The sequence below is a fragment of the Polypterus senegalus genome, chromosome 3 (assembly GCF_016835505.1).
Source record: "Polypterus senegalus isolate Bchr_013 chromosome 3, ASM1683550v1, whole genome shotgun sequence".
NCBI lineage: Eukaryota > Metazoa > Chordata > Cladistia > Polypteriformes > Polypteridae > Polypterus > Polypterus senegalus.
In genome coordinates, this window is record NC_053156.1 from 49,575,720 (window position 1) to 49,600,581 (window position 24,862).

At 37.7% G+C, this 24,862-nt stretch overlaps 1 protein-coding gene across 9 annotated transcripts in view; it reads left to right on the plus strand.

Moving 5' to 3' along the window:
• LOC120525126 (NXPE family member 3-like) overlaps positions 1–18,429 on the plus strand; it is a 172,213-nt gene extending 153,784 nt beyond the window's left edge. For 8 of the 9 annotated variants that reach the window (XM_039747171.1, XM_039747168.1, XM_039747167.1 and 5 more), the window contains 2 exons: positions 5,360–5,569; positions 14,682–16,231. In XM_039747171.1, the coding sequence (XP_039603105.1) occupies positions 5,360–5,569; positions 14,682–15,214 (743 nt within the window). In that variant the 3' untranslated portion in view covers positions 15,215–16,231. Of the gene's footprint in view, positions 1–5,359; positions 5,570–14,681; positions 16,232–18,359 lie in introns of those variants that run through there. The other variant, XR_005632893.1, reaches the window with a different exon arrangement.
• The last annotated feature ends 6,433 nt before the right edge of the window (positions 18,430–24,862 follow it).

Below are 24,862 nucleotides of genomic sequence, written 5' to 3' on the forward strand. Positions count from 1 at the left end.
GGTCACTGTTGCCCAGTGAAACCCGCAGACAACACGTCCAGACACCAGGTACAATAAGGAAATGAATTTAATATTTCTTCAGTTGTGCACAAAGCACCTCCTCAATACTCAATAATAAATCAATAATAATAATAATGAACACAATAATCAATAACAATAAATCCTCCTTTCCACCCAGCAGCTCCATCACACTTCCTCCCAACTCTGGCTCCGTCTGCTGGGTTTCCCACAGTCCTTTTTATAGTCCTTGACCCGGAAGTGCTTCTGTCCCTCAGTCCACGCGATTTCATAGCACTTCCGGGTCAGATGAAAACTTCTTCTTTTCTTCAGCCCGGAAGTACTTTAGTTCTTCCATACCCGTGACTTGTAAGTACTTCTAGGCTATAATAGAAACAATGTTCATGTCTCCCTGCAGCGTCCCCTGGTGGCCCCCATGGTATCCAGCAGGGCTGTGAAGCCGAACTCCATGGTCTATGATGCCCTGCCGGAATTCGGGGCACCTCCATGTTGCAGGGAGGACTCCATCTACCGGCGTGGGGGTATTGGCCGGGATAAACTGCCAGCCATCATATATATATATATATATATATATATATATATATATATATATATATATATATATATATATATATATATATATATACTATGCATTATTATATTAAATTTGTTTGGCTGAGAGTAGATATATTCACCTCTAGAAACAAATACTGAATAGACATACTATGTATTTAACAAATTGCTAGCTCTGTAACATTAACAATTTTTCTTGAAATGTCATGGAGCATCAAACTTGCAGTACATGTTTCAGCATGTAATTGTGCTTGTGCTGACATCAATAAATTGGATTTATTCTGGAAGCCCAAGTTTAAAGTTTTTCATGTTTAAAACATTAGTTATAACAAATTTTTCAGAAACATAGAATCAAACACACACTATAGTGCATGTTTTATACACAATGTATTTACAGATGTTCCTTACACCACAGTAGCACGGGAGGTAATATGATGGGAGTACTGCCTCCTCATAATGAGGAGACCAGGGTTCGCTTCCTGGGAGGGACAGATGATGTTCATCATACTTTCAGCTGTCAGACCCTCCTTGGTGTCACTGGGACTGCAGATGGTTAAAGTCCTACCACTTAAGCAGATCTTACTATATGTCTTGATGTGGAGAGATGTCAAGGGTGCATTAGGCAAGCGCAGGGGTGCCCCAAGGATTGGTGCTGTGCCCTCTCTGCCTCGCATACTTGGCCCTATCATCATGTACCATGGTGTTCTTATCTGTTCTATGCTAATGATACACAGGTGTGCCGGTTGTTCCTTCCTAAGGACCAGCTAGAATCTTTACGTCTCACTAATATTGCCACATGGATAAAGGAACACCATCTTCAGCTCAGCCTGGCAAAGATGGACCTTTTTGTTATACCTACTTATCCCTCTGTAGTGCACCAAATCTTTATTCACACTGGCTCATTATCGCCAACATGCACCAAGTCAGTATGCTAACCTTGGGTGGTGATCGATGGCCAGCTGTTTTTCAGAGACCATGTTCCTATAGTTTTTGATTTTTGCAGATTTATTTTATAAATATTTACAAGATCAGATTTTATCTAATACAGTATGCAGCACATTTCCTGGTCCAGGCTTTGGTCTTGTCACATCTGGACTACTGTATCTCTTTGCTGGTAGGAGAACTGGCATGTGTCACCAAGCCGCAGCAAAAGATTCAAAAATGCTGCAGCTCATCTTGGGCTCAACAAGCCAAGTCTGGTACATGTTACTCCTCTTTTCAGATCACTACCTTGGCTTCCTGCTGAGGCAAATACTAAGTTCAAATGGTGATGCTTGCCTACTTAGTAATCAGTGGCTCAACATCTAACGTACATACATGAAGACACACAGTGAAAATGAAATAGAAATCTGTGTAAATATAAGATTAGTAAATATAAGATGGATTATAAAATGTAAATGCTTTCTTTTTGATTGTCACAGTGTAAAGAGCACTGAGACGGAAGAGATGTATTGTTGTTGGTATAAAGGAGCCCCAGCAGCATTTCTATACACAATTCTGCTGAATAATTCGTTGGCTGAAAGTACTCAGAGTTAGTGTGTCACAGAGAGGATGTGTATCATTGTTCATAAAGGCACTTACTTTTGTGTTCATTTTCTCCTTCATTATGACCTACAGGGGCTCCAGATTGTGTTCTATAACTGAGTTTGATATTTTAATTAGCCTGTTGATTTGGTGAGCTTCTCTTGAAGAAATGTCACCAGGCCAGAACATTGGTCATCGCAGAGTTATAGATGGCTGTCAGTTCCCACATTAATGAAATACAGTCTCCTAAAAAAGTGTCTCCTGTGCCCTCTTATATAGTTCCTCTGTGTTCCTGTCATTAATGTGGAATCCCAAGAACTTGTAGGAGTGCACCACATCAACATCCACTCCTTGAATAGTGACCGGATATAGAGGCTCTTTAGTGCAGTGAAAGTCAATAACCAATTCCTTGGATTTGCTGATGTTAAGATGCAGACAGTTCTCTTTGCACCAAGAAACAAACTTTTCCACCTACTATGTCTCATCCCCCTTTCAGCACATTCCATAAGTGTATAATCATTTAAGAATTTCTACAAGTGACATGACCTGGTGCTATATTTATAGTCTGAGGTGTACAGGGTAAGGAGACAAGTACACTGGATTATTCCTTGTGCTGCTTCAGTGTTGCTCATATAATTATCAAACACAGTCCTTGAGTCTCACAAACTGTGGTCTGCCTGACAAACAGTCCATCATCTAGGACACCTTAGGCTTATCCACCTGCATATCTCAAGAGGACTCATATAGTCCAGGACCAGTCTCTCAAAGGTCTTCATTATGTAAAACATTAAGTCTCACTGGTCTGTAGTCATTAGGTGAAGAGGCACCTTCCCTCTCTGAATCAGGAATAATGCAGGATGTTTTCCACAGCAGCAGCACTTTCTGAAGTCTTAGCGGCAGACTGAAAAGGTGACAGAGGACACCACAAAGTTGGTCAGCAGAGGTCTTAAGAAACTTGATGACTAACTCCTTCTGTAGCTTCCTTAGTTGTCTCCCTACTTGGTCTTCAGTTATGGATAGTCCACACCGATGATCAGAGGTGGACTCATCATTGGTCATTCCAGTTAACATGGTAGGAGATGTTGATGTAGTGGAGATGGTGGTGTGTAAGACTGGTTATTGGATGAAGGTGACAGTTTGAGGTAAAATCTATTTAAAATTAGACTTCTACATAGACTTGTGTTCTTTCAGAAACTTTTTTATCTCCATTCTGCATGAACAAATAAGATTACATGTTTTAGGATATCACTATAAAACACATTGGATTAATAACATGTTAATTAAAAATACAATTTGTATGTGGAGTATCCTTTATGTGTATGAACAAGAACAGTTACATGGTTTTATTACTTGAGTTGACATCAAACCAAGATAACACCATGTAACCAAGAAATAGTACAAAAAAGGGTATATCTCTCTATTATAAAAGAAAATCTTGAGATGAGACATGACTATTGCCAAGAGATTTGTTCAAGTCCCACCCTCCTCTCAACCATTTCCGGTTAATGGCCCACGCTCACGGTTCTCTCACCTCCCATTCTTGTGAAAGCTTTTGTCAGACACAGTTCCTGCACGCTCATCTCATAATTTTTTACGTTTTCCTCACTTTAAGTTCCCAATAAAAGAAGACTTATCATGTACAAATCTTATTGAAGAATTTCATCCCGAAGGGTTATCAACAGAAGAAATGAGTTAACGGGCAATCCTAGCATTGAGAAATGATGAAGTTAAACGAATTAATGTGAAAATTGTCGATCAGCTACATGGCAGATTGGTTAGGATTAGGTTTAGGGTTGCGTATCAGTAGACTATGCTGAAACAGTTGGTGGTGATGGTGTGGAAGATGACAACATCAACTTACAACATCCCTTATAATATCTACAACTGTTAACTTTTAACGGTCTTCCAACTGAGTGAATTACTGTTGAAAGAAGGATGTATCGATGAATTTATGTATGAGTAATGAGCTATCCAATAGGACAAGATTAGTTGTATTCAACATTGGTCGAACAAATTGGACAAACATTTGAAAAATTCAGTTTATTTATTAGACAGAAAGAAACAATATTCACTCATTGTCATGATGTACTGTAAGTTCAAACACGGAATCAAAATTCAATGCAATATTGATGAAAAGTATAATTACAAATATTGTTTTTACTGAAATTTTACAGTAAAAGTGTAAGTTTAAAAAGTATTTGCGTGTTAATTTCAAAGCCAAACAGAATGAAAACATATAACGCAACAAATACCTCTAACACAACATAAAACATAATTTTCTTTCAATTTATTACATTTTACTATTTTTTACTATTGTACTGGTTAAATACTCACTGTAATTTAAAATAGTTAGTTATTTTATGCATATGTAACAATTCCCATGAAAATAACAATCAGAGCTGCAAAGTGGCTAGCATGTAACGCCCACCTGGGGGTTGGCGAGGGAAGCGAAAGTGATTTCTGGAGCGAAATTCAAGGAGTAAACACAGTATACATAATCAAGGAACGTGTAAATGCAGTGAGGCTTGCTGTACAAAATTTACATCCCTTCCCTCTTTAACAAGTAGAGAGCCTTCTACACTTTTCTGTCAAAGTACCACAAGAAAAAATTCCGTCATGAGGCTTCCAGTTGCCCAATTTCTTTTGTGTATTTTCAAACTTTGGAGTATTCATTCTGGGTTGCAAACTATTACTCCAATGGCAATTGCTTATTTAATGAAATGTCAGCCAGCAAAACAGCTCCTGGGATTACTGCCCTGTGTCATTCTGGAACAACGTATTACTTATTCCCTCGGATTAAGTTCTTCCCAGGCTTCCTAGGGCATTATAGGATATAGTATCTGATGATGATGGCTCAATACTAAATTCCTAATTTTGACCCAAATATTGTCCCATACTGTACAAAACGTCTTGCATCAATTCAATTTGTGAATTTCCCCTTGGGATTAATAAAGTATCTATCTATCTATCTATCTATCTATCTATCTATCTATCTATCTATCTATCTATCTATCAATTGTTGAGACCAAGTCTCACTTCACAGTAGTATTCACTGTTTGACTTTTTAAGCCAATAACCTCTTAATCACTTTGTCTGTATTTTCTTGCACCCCAGTTCCCGGTCCTCTTCAAAGACTATGCCAGGAATTTTCAAAGGCTGTGATAAAAGATTGAAATATGGTCCAATAACAACTTTATTTAATTTCTGTATGATGCTTAACAGTGCACTTTTAAGTGGACTTTTACTTCTGTTTTTGTTTTTTTAGCACTAGACCTCAAGAAATGCACACCAGGGATGAAAGTTCCTGTGCCGGCTGGATTCTACCTGCAGGACCACTGGACGTCATTTGTATGCTCCACTAAGACTTTCAGCCAGGTCAGCCAAGTAACCAGTTGTTTGAGGAAGAAGAACATCTACATGATGGGAGATTCCACACTGCGCCAGTGGTTTGAGTACTTGGTGCAGTTTGTGCCTTGTAAGAGATATTAATACTTGAAATATCCTTTTGAAACTGAGACTAGAGAATGAAAAAATACTATACTCAGAAAGAAGGTGGCTGAACTCCAATTGTTATGTTAAAATAGGAAAAAGGTATTGAGATGATGATGTTTTTCTTCCTGCTTCTTCATTTCTTTACTGCATTCACATGAGGACTGAAGTTTGTAGCAGATTGTAGAGGTTTAAAACAGTGGTTTCCAAACTCTGTCCTGGGGACCCCCTATGGCTGCAGGTTTTTGTTCCAACCAACTTCTATTTATCATTGGACTCCTAGTCAAATTAACGGAGTCGTTATTTCCCAGTTTCTGTGTTTTGGGGTCAATGCAGAAATTACAAAACTAAGTTTGGTAATTTTTTATTATAAATGCACCAAGCACTTATATGGAGAATATGCAGTTTTTTTAAGTTGTTAACAGTATTTTCATCCTGATTTTCATTCTGCTTTTCTTGGTGTTCTGGAAATTTATTTCATTCATTTGGTAATTATTAAATCTGACTTTTAAGTAGTTGCAGCTTTCATCATCCTGAGTGTCTGCTTTGCTTGTTGTTAATTGTCACTATTAGGGTTAAATGAAGGGAGAAAACTACACAGGAAAGGGGGAAAATAATGGGAAAAAAACAAAGAAATATTCTTAAATGTCTTATAAATGTAAAAAAAAAATCATACTTCTGTGCTTTTCTGAATGCAGAAGAAGAGAAGAGGAAAAAAAGACCAGCTAATTAAATAAGATCAGTTGATATTGATTATTATGAATGATTGTGAATCTTGTTGGAACAAAAACATGCAGCCAGGTCCGAGTTTGGGAATCACTGGTTAAAGTGATGCAAAGTGACCAACGAGATCCTTGAAAAGAGCTCATGTTTGCTAGGGGCTGGTGCTGCTTAATTCAAACTAGTATAAGAATAAGAATGGTCTGCTTATTATTATTATCATTTTATACTTAACCAACACTTTCCTCACTCCTTTCAAGATAAAGGTGTTAAAGTGGTTCTTCAGAGCAATGCCACAGGGGAACCACTTCATGTGTAGGTTCCAGAAAGAAACTTTATTTATTTAGATTTGTAACACGATCCAGTAAATAACCTATGAACAGATGGTAAAAGATTTGTGAAATACCAGTAAGTTGTGATTTTAAAAGGACTATTTCCTCATATGTACAGTAAAACAGGCTAAGTTTAGGTTTTCTTAATCTGGTAGTGTTCTGCTAGGCAACCTACAATACATTAAAGATTTCAGCTTTTTTTCACATATTAGGAAATTATTCAAAGCACAAAGAACCAACTTCATATGCAGAGAGCAATTCCCAGAATGAAATGTTACGTTGTCAAGCAATGGTTCTACAAGGAACAATATAACCCAGCAATGAACCACAAAATGCCATTAAAAAAGCAGTATTTTTAAGAGTGTATGATATCTTAAATGATTACTGCATGTTAGCAACTGTGTGATTCAATACCTAAGCCATGACACCAGAATGTCTACCTCACTTAAAATTACAATGTCACAGTAGTGATTCAGCTATCTTTTTATGAATCTGCTAGTGTCCTAGCTGGACTTGAATACAAGGCAGGAACACACACACACACACATACACGTGAACACACGCGCACACACCAGGTCAATTTTAAGTATCCAGTTAACATAACTAACACAACTTTTATCTGCAGGAGGAAATTTGGAATTCCCAAAGGAAAAAAATGAATAAGCAAAATGTCAAAATTCCACAGGCAATCCCAGGACTATGGAGCTGCAATGGAGTAAAGCTAATCACTGAATCTCAAACGAATAATGATCAGACACAATTTAATGTATTACAAAATTCAATTAATTTATTGTCTATTATAAACATTTATTTTAAAATTTAAAAGAAAAAAATTAAAATACTGTACTCAAAAAATTATGCTGTTGCAATTTTAAAGTTTTTACTGCCCCCTAGTGATGTTACTCAACCTGTAAATCTTTAGAATGTGAATATTAGCTATTCAGACATCAGATACAGCCCAAGACCTTTAAAAGATTTTATATAGACACATGATTTCAAGACATTTTAAGACTATCCATTCATACATATATTTTCTAAATTGGCTGATTCATTTTTAAATTTATTGAAAGCTGGAACCTATCCTGGCAACAATTAGGCTAAAACTAGGAGCCAACCCTGGACAAGGTGCCAGTCTAACAAATGCCCAAAGCTACACTCTCTCATGTAAGCCAATGGTAATGATATAAAATCTTTGTCTATAAAAATAAACCAATTCATTGTTATAATAAAATGAGTAAATTCATGTGAGGTGTTGGCATCTATGGCTGGTTGATTTTTCAGCTGCTCAGTCTCCTCTCTCTATTTCATATCATTCTCCCTCACAGCTGTTGTTACTTAGGAAATTAAAATTATAATGAATAAAAAAAGTGCATGGCTAACTACACAGCTCTCTCATGACAATTTCTGTTGTCTTAAGTGTTTTGAGAGCATGGAACAAGAACTCCAATGCTTATGTGTTGAAGCTTCTCTTAAATCTGATCTTGGAGCAGATATTATACATGAACAATACTCTTCTAATAATAACAGATTAACACAAAGCAGATATCAGTTTGATTAGCTAGATAGATAGATAGATAGATAGATAGATAGATAGATAGATAGATAGATAGATAGATAGATAGATAGATAGATAGATAGATAGATAGATAGATAGATAGATAGATAGATAGATAGATAGATAGATAGATAGGAGTAAGCATTGTGGTTCAATTAAAGTAGGAGAGATATCTAAGAAAAGTATGGGAACGTAGGTTGAAGTGGTATGGACATGTTAAGAGGAGAGACTATGAGAGAATATGTTGACAAAAGAGTGAATGAAATGGGAGTACAGTGCAAGAGAAAGCAAGGGAGAACAGCAATAGTCAGGAATTACCTGAAGGTTCAGATGCCAATCATCCAAAGTGTTCCAATAAGGAACTCTTATCCTCATCATGGACAAAGTGACATGGAGATCATGTGTGCCCCCTGCTTCCTATTTACAGCTTCCCCACAGATAACAACTGTGATGTTCCTTGAATTCATAGACACATTTTCTTTGCCAATGGCAGCCCATCAATTCCAGGTATAACTCCAAAGGTGGATGAATTTAATCTTGGCCATCTGGAACAAAGACAGTGCAAATTTGTATATTGCCTGTCTCAATATTTTCTCAGTTCTTCTAATCATCAGAAGCTTTTAAAGCCATTTATCTGCATCTTACATAACACATTTACCATTCAGTAAAAGCATGTGATTATTATCAATGACCATATTCACTTATTGAGTGAGGATCCAACTTGTCAGCTAGACCAGTTCCTTATATTCTGAATACTTACTTTTTATCTGCTTGACTGACAACGATTTTTAAATTACATTTTGCTTTTCATTGAATTGATGTCCCGAGTTGCTTTAAAAATGGCAAATAGAGCAGAGACTTTGGACCTTTTGTAGCTGCCTTCTTTAGATTTGGGGTATTCATTAGAAGTATAAAAGCCTCTGGGTGGTGGACTCTAAGTCTCTTGCTTTGTTTTCTTTTTCGCCACTAACAGATGACTGTACAATAATATAAGGGCTATCCAAATAATTTTGCATCATTTTTCATTTTCATTCAGAATTACTAGAAAGTACCTGCAACTTGTTCTGATTAATCTGAAATGTCTAGATTGCCCCTGCAGCAATGCATGTTTCCTGTAGCATTTGCCATTGATCCTCATAATAGTGTCAAGCAGTTTTATGCGTTTTAATTAATTGGCTATTATTTAATTTCTTGTGATGGAAAGGAATCAGTGATGAACACTCATAGGCAGTTAAAAAGTACATGGTGGCCATGCTGTTGATAAAAGCACTGTTAGTCTTTTGACTTCTCAAATTGGAGCTTATTAGCAGACCTTGCTTTTGGTGGCCAGCAACAGAAGTCACACTAGCATTGCTTAAAAGTGCTAATAAACTCATACAAGAGGACCAATGGGTTATCACCTGAAAAACTTCAAAGAAGTTCTTAGTATTTGATGGAAGTGTGGTCAGCATTATTGAAACCTTAAGATATTTAAAAGTGTATTCACATTGAGTTCCAAGAAACATGAGTATTCATTGCAAAAATGTATGAAGAGGTGTATTCAGGTTTGGTGTGACATTATGAAACTAAGGGAGAAAGCTTTTTGTCATGGTTTGTCATTGGGGATGAAACATATATCCATTACTTTGAGACTAGAAGACAATCATTGCAACACCATCATATAACCTTCTCTTTAAGGTTACTTGTTAACCTGGCTAAAAATAAATAAAGAGCTTGAGAAATTCTTTTTTTTTCTAGTGATCTTTCATTTTTGGACAATAGTTCAGATGATATTCAACATGGTAGTTCAACCTTAAGTAAGATGGCGGGTACAACATAGCAAAATGCACACTCCTGTCTAGAAAGACTGCAACGATACAGTAGCATCTACTCTGACCTGCAAGACCAATGCAATCATCAATACAAATGAAGCAGGTCCTTTTGTTCTTATTATTGTTGTGGAAGAACAGTTTCTAACCATTTTAAGAAATCATGGTGTCTTTAATAATATCGTGCTGTTTTCCATAGATTTGTATTATAGAGGAATTTACTGGATGGTTACTGAAAATTTAAAATCTTTCCTTAGTCTCTAATAACAGTCTAAGTGACCGGAGACAATCAGGGGCATAAGAAAAGTATTGTTGTGCTTTGGTGCCAGGCAGTTATTGAAAACTTGATTTGCTTTACTTTATGGACAACTAACTCTGTAACTACCCTACAATTTTTGCTTAATCTTCAATCCACCATATCTGTAAATATTTGGTATTCTTGTTTTGTTTGTAATTGTGATTGAGGCATATATTTTGCCTCTTTTTTACTTAATTTCAGTCTAACAAGCTTTTCCATCCTACTCACCTAGACAGGCCAAAATAATATCACATCGGGATTTGAAGGTCCCTGAAGACTTATTCTCTAACACAGTACTTTGCATTTTATTCCACAAGCCTATGGTTTCATAGACAAGGATAGTGGTCAATCATTAGTGATGCCATCACTGGCCACTAGTAGTTTGGTCCTTCATACTGGGAAAGTAAGAGGATCTTGCATTAGTGACTGTGTCTATTTTCTCTCCCTGATCCCCAGTGTGTTCACAGAGACTTCCACAAAACATTTACCAAGCCCCCATGTGTGACAACATGCATATACAGGTGTAGACCCATAAACAAACAACACAAACATACTTTAGCTGCGTTTGTCTCTGCAGCTTTTAATTCGATTCACAGGACAGTTCTGGCAATAGTGTGGCACATGCTCAAATAATTCCACATACCAAATATCTTCATTTTAAAAGTTTTAGTAAAATTTCAAATTAAAACAATTCAAACAAAAATAGAAAACAATTAAATTAAAGAAAAGAAAAGTTCTTGTTTAAAGAAAGATCTGTTTAAAAGTTTAGTCATACGGTCACATTAAATGAAGGACATTAAACATGGTCAGAAAACTGCATGCCACTCTCCTATTTACAAATTATCTAACTGTCTATAGAAGTTAGGTAAACACTATTTAAATTTAGCATTTAACATTAGCTTTCTAAGCTTAGCCCTTACATATTCATTAAAGCTGTATGGATTTCTTCCTCTCTCTCTTTCTTGTCCAAAGAGGGCACTGTCTTATGAATTATATTTCGCCTTTTCTAGCTCTTCATCAAAGAAAGATATCAGTAAATATTGTTCATTGTGGGCCAGCTTTTAAATGCTTTTGCAGGTTCCTGTCTATTACAAGTTAAATAACAAAATCTTTATCCAGTTTATACGTTTCTCAGTTTAAAGCAATGATGGAGCCAGATTCTGTTGACGGGAGGAGCTAATAGTCTCATGGGTTTAGATTTCCTATTAAATTTGGAGAAAGAAACTTTTGAAAGCTAAAGTTGACACATATCTAATTAATTTAAGCTTAAGTAACACCAACAACCATAAAAACATACAGTAATACATTCACTGGTTTAACTATAATGTCTCCAGGTCTATTAGCATTGGAATCATAAGTACAAAGCAGTAATGACACAGAATTTAGTCTTTGTCTGATCTTATAACATTGCAAAAAATGGATACAAGCTTTGTTCCAGTTCCTTCACGGCCCGAACCCATGACATACATGGAAGGGGAGCCTACCTTTTGTTTCTTATTTAGAAAACTCTCAAGCATCATGCTGTAATATGGGTTTCTATCATGGTCCTCTCTTTTTAACATAAAATGCATTTGCTGAAGTTTAGTGATTAACTGCTTTTTAAACAATTTTATTTAACTTGACTCCTTTGTTTGTTTTTTTGGGTCAGATCTTGCAACTGATTTTAAACCCACTTTTGGCGAAGCAAATTTCTTCAAATTTTGCATATGTGTTCAGTATCGATCACAATACAATAATCCAACAAAACCGATGCAATTACATAACTGATTTTGCCGTAATTAATGGTTATGCGATTCCATCTAACACGCACACAACAATGACGGAGAGAGAATATAGTGAGATATAGGAGCATACAAGTGAGAGATGCATCAGATTACCCCACTTGCTTCTTCCAGTAAGTAGAGTGGGTAAAATTGCATTCAAACTTTACTTATTTACTGTTCTGGAGTAGCCTTGATGATGATGGTGAGGAAGTATTGTGTAAGCTTGCCGTTCTGTCGTCGATATTTATTTTTCTCAGTGACAGAGAGTTAATCCCATAAGAGCCTGAACAGAAAAATAGAGACCAAAAAGCAATTTTTTTTAGTATTCAAATAATTCTGCAAAGAAGATATTTTATGCAGTACTTTTAAAGAAGCTTCCCATTCATGAAAAATGATTAAAGAAAAATCATTTGCAAAATACTCAAAAACTAAAAAGAAAAAAATTATTGTAAATATCGCACATAAATTAATTAATTCAATCAATTAATAGAATAGCTACTTTCATCATAAAATATAAAAAAACAACAACATTGTAATCCCCCACCATGCTAAAGAAGTTTCAAAAATTGTTTGAATCAATTAATTTATGTGCGCCCCACAATTTTATTTAGTCATATACAACCAGGAAATTGTGTTTAAGGAAAAAATATTTTGTGGTTTTTAATGCATTTATAACTAAAATAAAATAAATCATTTTACATAAAACTTTTTTTTATATATTTTTTTTCTTTAGGCAGACAAATGCTTTACATGCAGTTTCCCCTGCTTGTAAACCTTGTAGTTTTCATTTAGAGAGGCTAGACACTCTGAGACACACACAAAGCTCTTTTACAGACTGTCTTGCTGATCTGGTCTGGCTTCAGAATTCCCTGTGGAGTAGATGGGTTATGCATCATCACCCTGTTAGGGTATTAGCTTTAGGAAAAAATTGTCCAGAAGTGTAAAAAGATGTGATGAGAGCTTCAGCAGGTTACCTTATCTGGCGCCCTAATAAACATGAGATTTGCTAACTAATTTTCAAAATTTAACAGGAATAATTCAATTACACACTAAATGCAATCCATAAACTCATAGTTCTGGTCTTGTTTAGGCTCTCAATGCTTGTTATAGAATTCATATTTTAGTTAGCTGAAATTAGACTAATATTTCACATATGTTGACATAACACAGCCTTTTTCAGTTTGCAGTTTATCAGGCATCCCTTTAACATTTCGGAAAATTAACAAGAATCTCATGAAAACCTTTGTTGGTCTCCTCACCACTGAATGACCTGGTTTTCATACCTACTGAATACTTGGTGTAATTTCTGAAGCCTTGTCTTCCTCCTAGTCATGTGACCCAGGTGTTGTGGTTATTCTTTCAGAATGTACCAAAATCTGAGGGCCATAAAGATCAGACCATAAACTGGAACTTTCTGTCTCTGTGACATCTTTTCTGTCTGAAGTTTGTCCTCTCTATTGCAAAAGTTACATATGGTTCTGGACCTTGTGATGTTGCTAGCAGATGACTGACTAGTTGTTTTCATGATGGATAGCCCTGCCTAAAAGCTTTGATCCTGGGTGATTTACCTATGCAATCTCTTGCTGCTGTCCCCAGTTCCCCTTTCTGCTAAGTTGTAAGTTGTAAACTGTCTGGTCATTCATACACTTAGGATAAAATTTAAAAAAGAATGCATAGTGTAATGGACAGGTGGGATTCTTACCCGGCCGGGACACCTCCGTAATGGAAGGACTGGAGAAGGAGCTTGCACGGGACAACACAGGGCAGCCATCCCTGGCTTGCTACAGTGCCATGGGTTTGGAGCATGGAAGCTCAACCCTGCTGGGGCCTGTGGCTGCAGCCAGGGTGCGCTTGAAAAATGGCTAATCGCTGGGCTACCACCCCACCCTGAGGTGCAGCTTGAAGAAGATTGTGGAACACCTGGAGCATGTCCGGGTGCTCTATAAAAGGTGCCACCTCACTCCATTCAGAGAGCCAGAGTCGGGAGGTGGAGGTCAAAGCTTGAGGGAGGAGTGGAGGCAGAAGAGACAAGGAGAAGAAAGGGACTGTGTATTTGGGGCTTACTGGTACTTATATGTAATGTGCTGCTGTGGGGAGTGAGAGAAAAGTGCTTCCCCAATTAATTAAAGCCTGTGCTTTAATTCTGTGCTGAGACTCTGTTGTGTCAGGTGTTTGGGGAGCTGTGCACCCCCTGGTGTCCATAATATGTAAAATGCAACATCATTATTCTGGCTAACCCACCCCAAAAAGTGCAGATCGCAGCTTGCTTTTTAAAGTAGTGCCTAAAGTTCCAAAATGGTGATTTTTATCCCTCCAGGACTGTCATGAACGTGTAGTGCCTCAGTCAGTCTTGCAAGCAGGGGGCTACATTTCACATTTTTCTACGTACAGATTATAGAGGAATGATAAGTAATTTACACCAAATCCTTTATCCAGATAATTGCATTATTGGACCTCTGTATGCTATGCTCAAGCTTTGAAAGGTTTTTTTTTAAAACATTTGAAAATTGAATTAGAAGCTGGATGTGTAAAACTAGTTAGTAGTAAAAAAACAAAAACTGTAAGAGTAGCTAAAACTTAGTTTAACAAAATTATCAATGTATTATTATCTCTCTTTTTCAGCTATAAAACGCCTGGACATGCAGACATCTGATAAGTCTGGACCGTTTTTGGCAGTGGACTCTGAGAACAATATTGTTATGAGGTGGCGAGCTCATGGTGTACCTATCCGAACCTCTAAGACAATATTTGCCGATCTCCACTACATTTCTAATGAGATTAGGAATTTGGGAGGAGGTCCTAATGTAGTAATCGTCTTCAATCTGTGTGCCCACTTCACCACACTCCCAGTGCACACTTACATCCAACGGGTCTCCAGAATCCGAAATTCTATAGTAGAATTGCTGCAGCGAAGCCCAGAGACCACAGTCATCATCAAAACTGCAAACACTGGTTATAAAGATGTCTATGGGAGTGACTGGCTCACCCTGCAGCTTGACACAGTCTTGAGGAAGATGTTTGAAGGCATTGCAGTGGTGATTATCGATGTTTGGCAGATGACTTCCTGCCACTACTCAGGAGAAAATATACACCCGGGGAAAACTGTGATCCAGAATGAAGTTGACATGTTCCTGTCCTTTCTGTGTCCAGCGTGATAACTGCTGCTCAATGTAATGTTATACTTAGGTTAAAAAAATCTAAAATTCTACCCTACTTTAATGAGCACCAACTCATTTTTGTTGTGATGTTGATAAACTGCTCCCTGTAAACCTAAAATGTTTTGGAAACATAATTAACACAACCTTTAGTAAGTAGGATTCTGTAATGATGCACAGGATTGATCACTGAGACAGTAAAAATTGTTCAAGATAAAAGAATGTATTTCTTGTGTTTAGCTATATTTTTGTACCAGTACAAACACTGAAAGCAGAAGTGAAGCAAATAAATTAAGTAAACTGTTGAGGTTGTAAGAAGCTTTTCAACATAGTGATCATACGAAACTATGCATTTGCACTTTTCCTCTGGAATACTGTAAAATTATTGCAATGCTGCGAGAGAACAACAACATTGAATGCACAAATCAATCTGACTGAAATGTTATTCCATACTGCACAACAAAGAATTTAGAATTTAGGCAAACCATTTGTTATAAATGAGAAGGGTGAATGTTCATTACTTTAGCGATATGATTAAAATGTATCTGCTACTAACTATCCTTCAATTTAAAAAAATTCTGAAACAAGAATCCAAATGAAGCAGTAACATAGGTTAAAAGTTATGGTGGTGTCCTGCCTTAAAAAAATGAGAAAACTGGGAGGAGAGGCAAAGTCAAAAAAACAAAGTGAAGATCAGAAATACTATCAACCAAAGCCAAAACACAAAGTAAAATTCATAGTCATAGTCAGATGGAACCGAAAGTTATGTCATCAGAGCACACCCGGAAGTGACATTGTCTGCGAGAGTCGGAAGCGGAAATGATGCATCGGAAGAGGAGCTATTTTGGGAATCTGACTACTACTCGGTGAGTCGGTTGGTTTATTGTTTTTCTTCATGAATTCTGAAGAAAAAAGGCAACAGGCGTTAATACCCGATACAACCCCCTTGTCTAATGAACTTTCACTCACCTCTGGGCTTGTTGGCTGCCTCCTAAGTGCACGTGTGTGACAACCTAAAAGAAACATTTTTTTTCATGTTTTAGAACTAACAACAAAAGTTTGACATGAAATGTATAATGTGTGAAGACTGAAGTCCAAATATCAAATAAGCACTTTCACAAAAGGTACAAGTACAACAAAACAATTACACTTTTATTCAAGACTATAAGCAAAGAAAAAGAAATCGGATTAGTGTACTTCAGTGTTGTGACTGCTTTGGTAATACAGAGAGGTAAGAACTACTGACTCATAATTAAGATGTCACGGGTTCAATCCTTGCTGTATCACGAAATAAATGTTTTGAGCAGTGAGCTGTTCTTGTTGTTACTATTATACAATAAAAACATACATTTGGTTTGAGTCTGTAAAAGCTGGCGTAAATGTATGGTACTTGTAAAGGTTAGCATTTATTTTTTAATTCAGTTTTATGCTCTCAGTCGCGTTCACACTTACCCCGATCTGACACTGTTCGTTTTCAAATAAAGATGTGCTAAAGCAGAGGTGAACTCAAATGAGAATGAGGGTTCTGCATCAGAGAAAAAGAACACAAGCCCTCTCTGTGAGAAATGTCCAGTTACACATTAGAATAACGCTGCTGCACCAGGCGTAAAGGTGAAAGATGGCACTGTTTGGATGTAGCAAGAGGTCTGACATCATCCTGCCAGCCAGTCTGCCCCACACCTGTCCTTCAAATAAAAAGCACAGGTTACAGAGCATGCCAAGGTATCATGCAAAGTCCTGTTTATGATTATGTTTTATGATGGTCTTTATATAAAAACATCTATATGTTACTAATATAAAAGCCAGATCGAATGTTATTTAACTTTATTTATCTTCCTACAGCATAAATTCACAAGTAAACTGCACAGCTTCCTGTGTTTGATCGAAACGGGCATGCTGACAAATTACATGTGTGGTGAAGTGAAGATAATTCTATGAAATATTGTAAATAATATAAAAAAAAATGAATGGCAAATGAAATAACTTAACTGGCACAACAGTATTAGTATCAGTATTAAGACAAAGGACTTGTTGGATTTAATTGGAAGATAAAACCTTAAAATAAATGCCCCAAAAAAGGCAGTATATCTTCTGGATTAAATTTCATATCCAAGTCTGTTAGGGATGGGTGTTCTGGTGGCCTACTATGTAAAGGCCTACTATATAGAATTATCATATTTTATTTCTGATTTGCTAGCTTTGAAAAGTTATACTACATTATGAGTAAAGACTGGCCACTTTTATAAAAATGTTTGCTTTATTCCCCTAAAACAAAATCACTTAATGCTAAAGAACTTATTTGTCAAAAGAAATGTTAAGTTACATGGTGTCTTAAAATGTTTAAATTTATAACATAATATATCGTCATTTGGAATACAAACAGTACTTGTTTTGTTATACTTGTACCTTTGTGAAAGTGTTTATTTGATATTTGGACTTCAGGCTTCACACATTATACACTTCATGTCTACAATTTGTCAACTATTACTAAAACATGAAAAATGTTTCTGTTTTAATGATGTGTTTACATAGATTATTGTAGACATGGAACACACATGAAATGTATATATTCCAAATGACAATATATTATTTACCCTATACAACTCCCAGCAACTCACAAGTAGGTAAACAGATTTGAGCTGAGAGAACTTTCCGCCCTTTCTGCATTGGTGGCAGGATGGGGTAGCAGACTACTTGCTGCTTGTGTTGATCGACACATTTACAACACAAAAGATGTTGACGGAGAGGTGCAAAGGAATTTAAGGTGGGCTGGGATTATGAATTTTTTTCATAGGTTTCGGTAATTCTAGTGGTAACTGGAATAATCCCAATCCACATATTATAAGCAACTGCTGTACTATACTATTTGAAATAGGAAAATATCAATTCTCACTTAGAGGATCTGTTCAAAACTTTTTTTAAAATATGTCAGGATCTAATCAATAACATTTTAAGACAAGCATGTCCTTTGCCCTTCTTTTGGTTTTTTTTGTAACTTTTTTTGCCCATGCTGTTTGCTGTCCTCTCTTTTTCTCAGGTGGGGGGTTGAATTTTGTTTTTTTTTTTTAGGTGATGTCTTTTTTTGTTCTGGCTTTCTTTTTAAACTTTCTGATGTTTTTTTTTTCTCTTCTTCTTTTTCTTCTAGTTTGACTGCGAAGTGAAGTTATATAAATTCAACTTGATTGTGTGCAATGTCATTTTCTTCAATAATAAAAATGAATAAAAAAAGATTGCATATATGGAGTATTGTTTATTAGCATGCGTATTTCCCACTTTTCTCTTTTAGTGATAGTCTTCAAATAATATGCGTGAAAGAAAACAAACACATTTTTTATTATCATATGAACCTTGTTATTTGTCCATTCTGATAATAATCCTCTGCTTAGGGCCCAGTAAAGAGCCCTATATTACAGAATTCAAAGGGGAACTGCTGCTTGTACCAAGGCACCACGGCACATTAAAGACTCTTCCCCTTGGATGAAATTTAGACTCTGTATTGATCAGAACATCTATTGACCCCCTACCGCAAGCTATTCAATTGGCTTGGTTTTCCATGGGACAATAGCTAATGTTGATGCACTGGAAAATTTAAAGCAGAACCATAGCATGGAGGAAGGCAGGGAGATGTGCGATTATGAGATGTGGGTGGGTTCACGATTGAGCGACTGAGAGATGTGGTTGGTATGGTACTTTGGGTGGGTGGTCTGGGTGTGTTCTCCATTATTATTATATCTTAAGTACTGGTACTCATTTCAAAAGCTGGTATCAAATCAAGTCAAAATTTTAGTACTCATCCAACAATTTTTGACTGCAGTCCATTTATACCTCCTGACCATGGCAAATAAATTTTACTGCCTGTTTCCTAATGACAGTACAGTAGTGGCGAAGACCTGTGAAAATGTGTTTATAGACTAAATTATAAGATGCCCTGCAACTGAGATTCTGGGCAGCAGTTACAAAATAATAGCAGTTGGGATAAAAAAAAATCAATAATTTAATATAACAAGGCTGCAACGTGAAGGTTGCCCTAGTCAGTCAGGCATAGGATGAAGACCATGGGCCTCATGTATAAACGGTGCGTACGCACAGAAATGTTGCGTAAGAACTTTTCCACGTTCAAATCGCGATGTATAAAACCTACACTTGGCGTAAAGCCACGCACTTTTCCACGGTACCTCATGCCTTGTCGTACGCAAGTTCTCCGCTCGGTTTTGCAAAGTGGCGGCACCCAGCGTCAAAGCAATGGTACTGTTCTTGTGTGATTACACCTTATTTTCATGACGCGGCTTTATAAATACACAGAAACTAACCGCATATTGTTTATTAGTGTAATGCATCTGATTGTAATTAACTCGTAACAATATAATGGTCCAGGGAACAGCCATAGTATTCCAAATACCATAACTGCTTTAGCGTTGTTACTCTCACTTCTTCTTCTTCTTCTTCTTCTTTCAGCTCCTCCCGTTAGGAGTTACCACAGCGGATCATCTTTTTCCATATTACTCGCTGCACGACTCGGAGTATTTATATCACTGTATCTGAGTGTGAATCACAGCAGCAGCTGATCGGAAAGAGAATTATTGGTATACAGCTTTAAGGACACGCTACCTCAGCCACTGCAAAACGTTTTAAAGCCTTTCCTGTACGGACCTCGCGGTTCAGAAACAGTTTAATCCCAAGAACTTTAAATGCACTCAATCAATTGCTCCTTGTAGAACGGTTTGTACTTATAAGTACAATCACCCCACTGTAAACTTGCACTACAGTTATAATATCTCACAACCTGAGCCACTTTATAAAGCGCGTATTTACATATGATGACGATATCATTTTTAAGGTGAAATGCAGCAAAATATGTTTGTTAAATTATACACATAAAACTTTAACTTCATTTAAATAATCTATATTCATCACTGGGAGTGTCGTGAAGGATAGAATAATTAAACATGTACTACGAAGATATTTCAATGTTCTTTAAACGTTTTGAAGAATCGGCGCTAAGCTTACAGATGGCTTAACTTCTATTACAGAGCTGATTGTGTGGCGATCGGTTACTTGGGAAAGAAAAGCAAGGACTCTTGGGGCGGCCACGCCAATATATATTGAATATAAAACAGAAAGAGAAAATAACAATACAGCTAAAAACGCAGCGACAAATTTTGACAAAAGATAAATGCTTGTCATGAGCACGAGGCTCATGAAACACATGTTTAATAATGTGCTTTAGCTCCTATCATCATGAAAATGACATCACGTATACATCTCAGTATTTTAGTTATTCAGAGAGCTGTAATATCACGAATGTAGTGGACTCTGTGTCCAGTTGGAGGAAGAGAGCCAGTTTAAGAAGCAAGTAGTGATTCACACACATAGATCACATACGAGTAGAAGATCAAATACAAAACAAAGCATTTAACGTGCTACTTTAATTACGATGTAATTTTGAGAAACTGGTTAATTAAACGATTTTAAGATGAAGTTTATAATGTTCTACTTTAATGACAAAATAAACTACATGATTAAAGTGGAAATCTCGAGATTGAAGTTGACATTTCGTGCTTTTTCCCCACCATGTGCCTTTTTTCTCTGTACCCTAATAAGCTTTCATATGACACTCAGACAGTGGGCTTACAACTCTTCTTTTCACGGCAACTTTGATATGTGACTTCTTTTTTATTTCCGGCACTGTGCGATTTTGTGAATGTGAGCTTTCAAGTTTCTCCAACACGCTAAGTCACTCGATCAACTTCCTTTTGTTGATTATACCACGGCTTATTTGAACAAATAGTATGCTTTTCCTTTGCCTCCACTTGGTATTCACTGAAATTCTTATATTTTCCCCGTGCTTTTCCCATTGTCTTTTCACAGAAGGCTGCGCTTAAGGGCGATTTATATTGATTTGCATATTCAAATAGGCGTAATTCTGGGAGGATTTGGGGCGTTACATAATGCGCGTGCACGAGCGTTAGTTTTCACGCTGATCGGGATTTATGTAACGAAAGAACGTGGAAGTTGGAGTACGCACAGATTCCTGCATCTGGATTTTTCTGTGCGTAAGCACATTTCGGCTTTTGTGCTTACGCCATGTTATAGTGCGAGTTCTACGCACGGCATTATACATGAGGCCCCATGTCTTTTGAAAACCCAGGCCTTCCCTATAAATCGTTGAATTGATTTTGGCCACGCACTGAGTACTGTGGGACCTGGAGAGACAGAAATGGACAAATTGTCTTAATAAACCAAGTGAATCCAGTTTTCGGTTTGCCTAACTTCTATGAGGTCTTAATGTGGTCCTCCAAAGCATATATTTTCTCAGACCAACGTCAAAATTAAATATAAATTTTTGGCAGGTGAAGCTATCTATACTATTGGCCAGAACACCTAAGCTTCACATGCTGCAAGACACAAAATATATAAATGACAGGGAACTAAGCACCACGTTCAGCATTATGTAGGTGTTTTTAAGTTGCCTCTATGCCTTCCAAGTTAAACAGGCTCTCTGTGAGCCACTCATACTCAAGTTTTCAATCGACTTGTTGGCTTCTTCTCCTAGCTGGGTGCTGGCTTTTATTCCAACTGTAATTTTTGATTTAGTTACATTTTTGCTCCAGGTAAGTTACCAGCTATTCTCCTGTGCTCAAAAATAAATATAAAAATAAATGGTTTGCACTGCCAATTCACAATCCTTTTTCATAACAGCAATCATCTTCTTCTTCAAAAGGTACATCAGGAATTTTCTGGACCAATTATGATAGTGCAGTGTAATAACTGGCATAATGGAGAACGGGGCCGGCTCTACGCTGGGGCAAGAGGGGGCAATGCCCCCTTAAATAAACGTCCTGCCCCCTTAAATCAAACTTTTAGAGGTTTAGAAAGAAAATAATAGATTGCCCACCAACTGAATATGGACAAGATTTACTACAGTAGCTGAAAAATCCACTGGAAAAGGCACAAATGAGATGATAGGTTTCACCTCTTGTTCGCTCTTTCCTTCCGTGCTTTTTTTGTCCGCAGGCTCACACAGAACTCGGCAGAGATCCCCCACTCACCCTCCCCCCAGCTAAACATCCAATCACTGTTAGTATGCAAATGACCCGGTGTCAGGTTTCTCAGTAGGCAGGGCAGAGCAAAATGAGCTGCGCAACGGCGGGAGGCTTTGAGGAAGCAGCAAATCTCTGTCATCAATCACAGCGACTCGTGAGATAATTAACAACTAAAAATACATCTATATTTGTACAGTCAATGGGGGACTAGTCCAGTGTTCTTCTCACAGTTTCAGTCTGGTAGAGAAGTGTTTCTTTCTCGATCCCACAAGCACCACCACTACATAGAGCCGACTGGAGGACCTGTGTCTGTCTGTCAGACCCTGACACAAAGCCCCACCCAGCTTTCAACTAGTCTGCACTCAACAGTTTTCTCGTTTCATATACTGATGCAATCACAGCGATTTTAGTAAAGCTTATTCACTTTCCACCCCAGCTTCCAGCAGCCCACAAAGGGAAAGTTAATGCTGTGAGATGCATCCTTTTTTCCAAGCTTTTAAAAAGTGTGGCGCTGCTCCTGCCTGTACCAATAGCAGTAGCAATGATGCTGCTGCTGGTACATCAGAGACAGCTAGCATGTCTACTCCTGTGGCATCAACAGGCACTGCTTCTCCTGTACCTCTGCCAACAATTGCTGCCCCAAAACATCCCACTCAGCTACCCAGTGACTTAAATGGCAATACACTATCCCAGCCAATACTAGGTAGTTACCCCAAACGTGTATTTGGTGGTACAACATTAAGATCATTCAATCCTGCCTTGGTACCGCACACGACCATGGCTGGAGTACTCTGTTGTGCGGGATGCATGCTTCTGTTTCCCCTGTCGAAAATATGGCAGCACTGTTAATGAGAGGGATGTAGTTTTACCTTAACTGGTTTTACAACTGGAAAGCAGCACTTGATCGAGACAAGGGGCTACAGATATGTGTCCAGCCACAACCATGTGCATGCTTCAACCATCTGGACTGAGCATAAAAGCAGAGAGGCCACAGGGGGGACTGTGGATTCAATGTTGGTTGGTAAAACACAACTTGAAAAAAAACATTACTGTGTCAAGAGTATTGGTAGTGCTCTAAGGTTTCTCTGTGTAAATGAGTTGGGGCTCCGTGGGACTGCAGAAACCTTGAGACATGATGCAGTGGGTAATGATGATGACATTGCTTCAGGTATTTTTCTAAAACTGATGGTATATACCTTAAGAAGGATGAGAAGCTAGCAAGCATTTCTAAGGGTATCCCAAAAATGCAAAATACACATCTAAGGATATCCAAAATGAAATTATCCAAACACTGGCTGACATGGTGCTTGGAGAGGTCAGGAAAAAATATGAAAGTGCTGATTCTGCAGGGTTTTGCCTCAAAAGTGATGGGACCAGGGATAGGTGCAATGTGGAACATTAGTCTGTGATAATACGGTTTGTCAGAAATTCCATGCCAGAGGAGCATCTTATTGGGTTGCTTGACTTGCAACAACTTGACGCAGAGTACATCACCTCTGAGATGTTGTAACACCTTTCTGATGCTGGCTACAGTGCTGACAGTATACTTAGCCAGTGTTATGATGGGGCTTAGCCAGTGTTATGATGGGGCTTCTGTGATGAGGGTTAGAGGTGGTGTACAAGCTCTGCTCCAAAAGAGGCTTGACAGATATGTCCCATACATCCACTGCTACAACCACCAACTGCACTTAGTGTGCACTTGTGCATGCCATGCAGAGTGAGCCGTGTGCAAAAATATTTTTTAGCCTATCTAGTTCATTCTACAACTTTTTTCACCACCACTATGTGCTCAATAAACATGATGCACCTTGTCTAAAAAGGCTGCTTGAGATCAGATGGACAAGCCACTATGAGGTGACAAGGTGCACTGTGGACAATCAAGAACAAATCCTTAGTATCCTATCTGAGATGACAGAGGATGATGATGCTGCAGTTGACCTGTGCACCGAGGCATCAGGCCTGCTATGCCAAATTAAGAGGCATCACTTCTTTGAGATTGGAAAGTTCCCAGTGCGGGTGCTTGGTGTCTTGAAACCAGCAAATGCTATTCTACAGTCTCAGTCAGTTGATCTGTTCAGTGCTTCTGAGGTTGTTAGTTCAGCACTGGACTCCTTAAAACCATCTGTGAGGATGACTGTTGGGAAGTGTCATCTCCTGCTGAGGATGAGTCACATCCAACAAAGAGAAGGAGAACAATGAGCAAACACCTGGGTCAAAGTGTTGCTCTCAGCTTTGGGCCATACAGACTCTGGTGACCCTACTATTTCCCCTCATCAGTCTCTGAAAAGATCCCTGCTCAACATCCTTGACAGGGCCATTTCAGAAATGGAAACTAGATTTTCACACAAGAATATTGACCTGATGAGAGCCATATCTAGTCTTGCACCCAAATCTAGCATTTCTAGATCCCACCCTGTTGCACCCTCTGGCTGTGATGGATGGCACTGTAGCAGATGTTGTAAATCTGAAAAATGAAGTTCTTGTGGCAAAACAGATGCTGCTCAAAAAATGTTCAAAGGAAACAGACCTGTCCACTGTGTGTAAACTCCTGCAGGAGTACAAGGAAGCCTTTCCTGAGTTGCATAAATTGTATGTAACAGCCCTG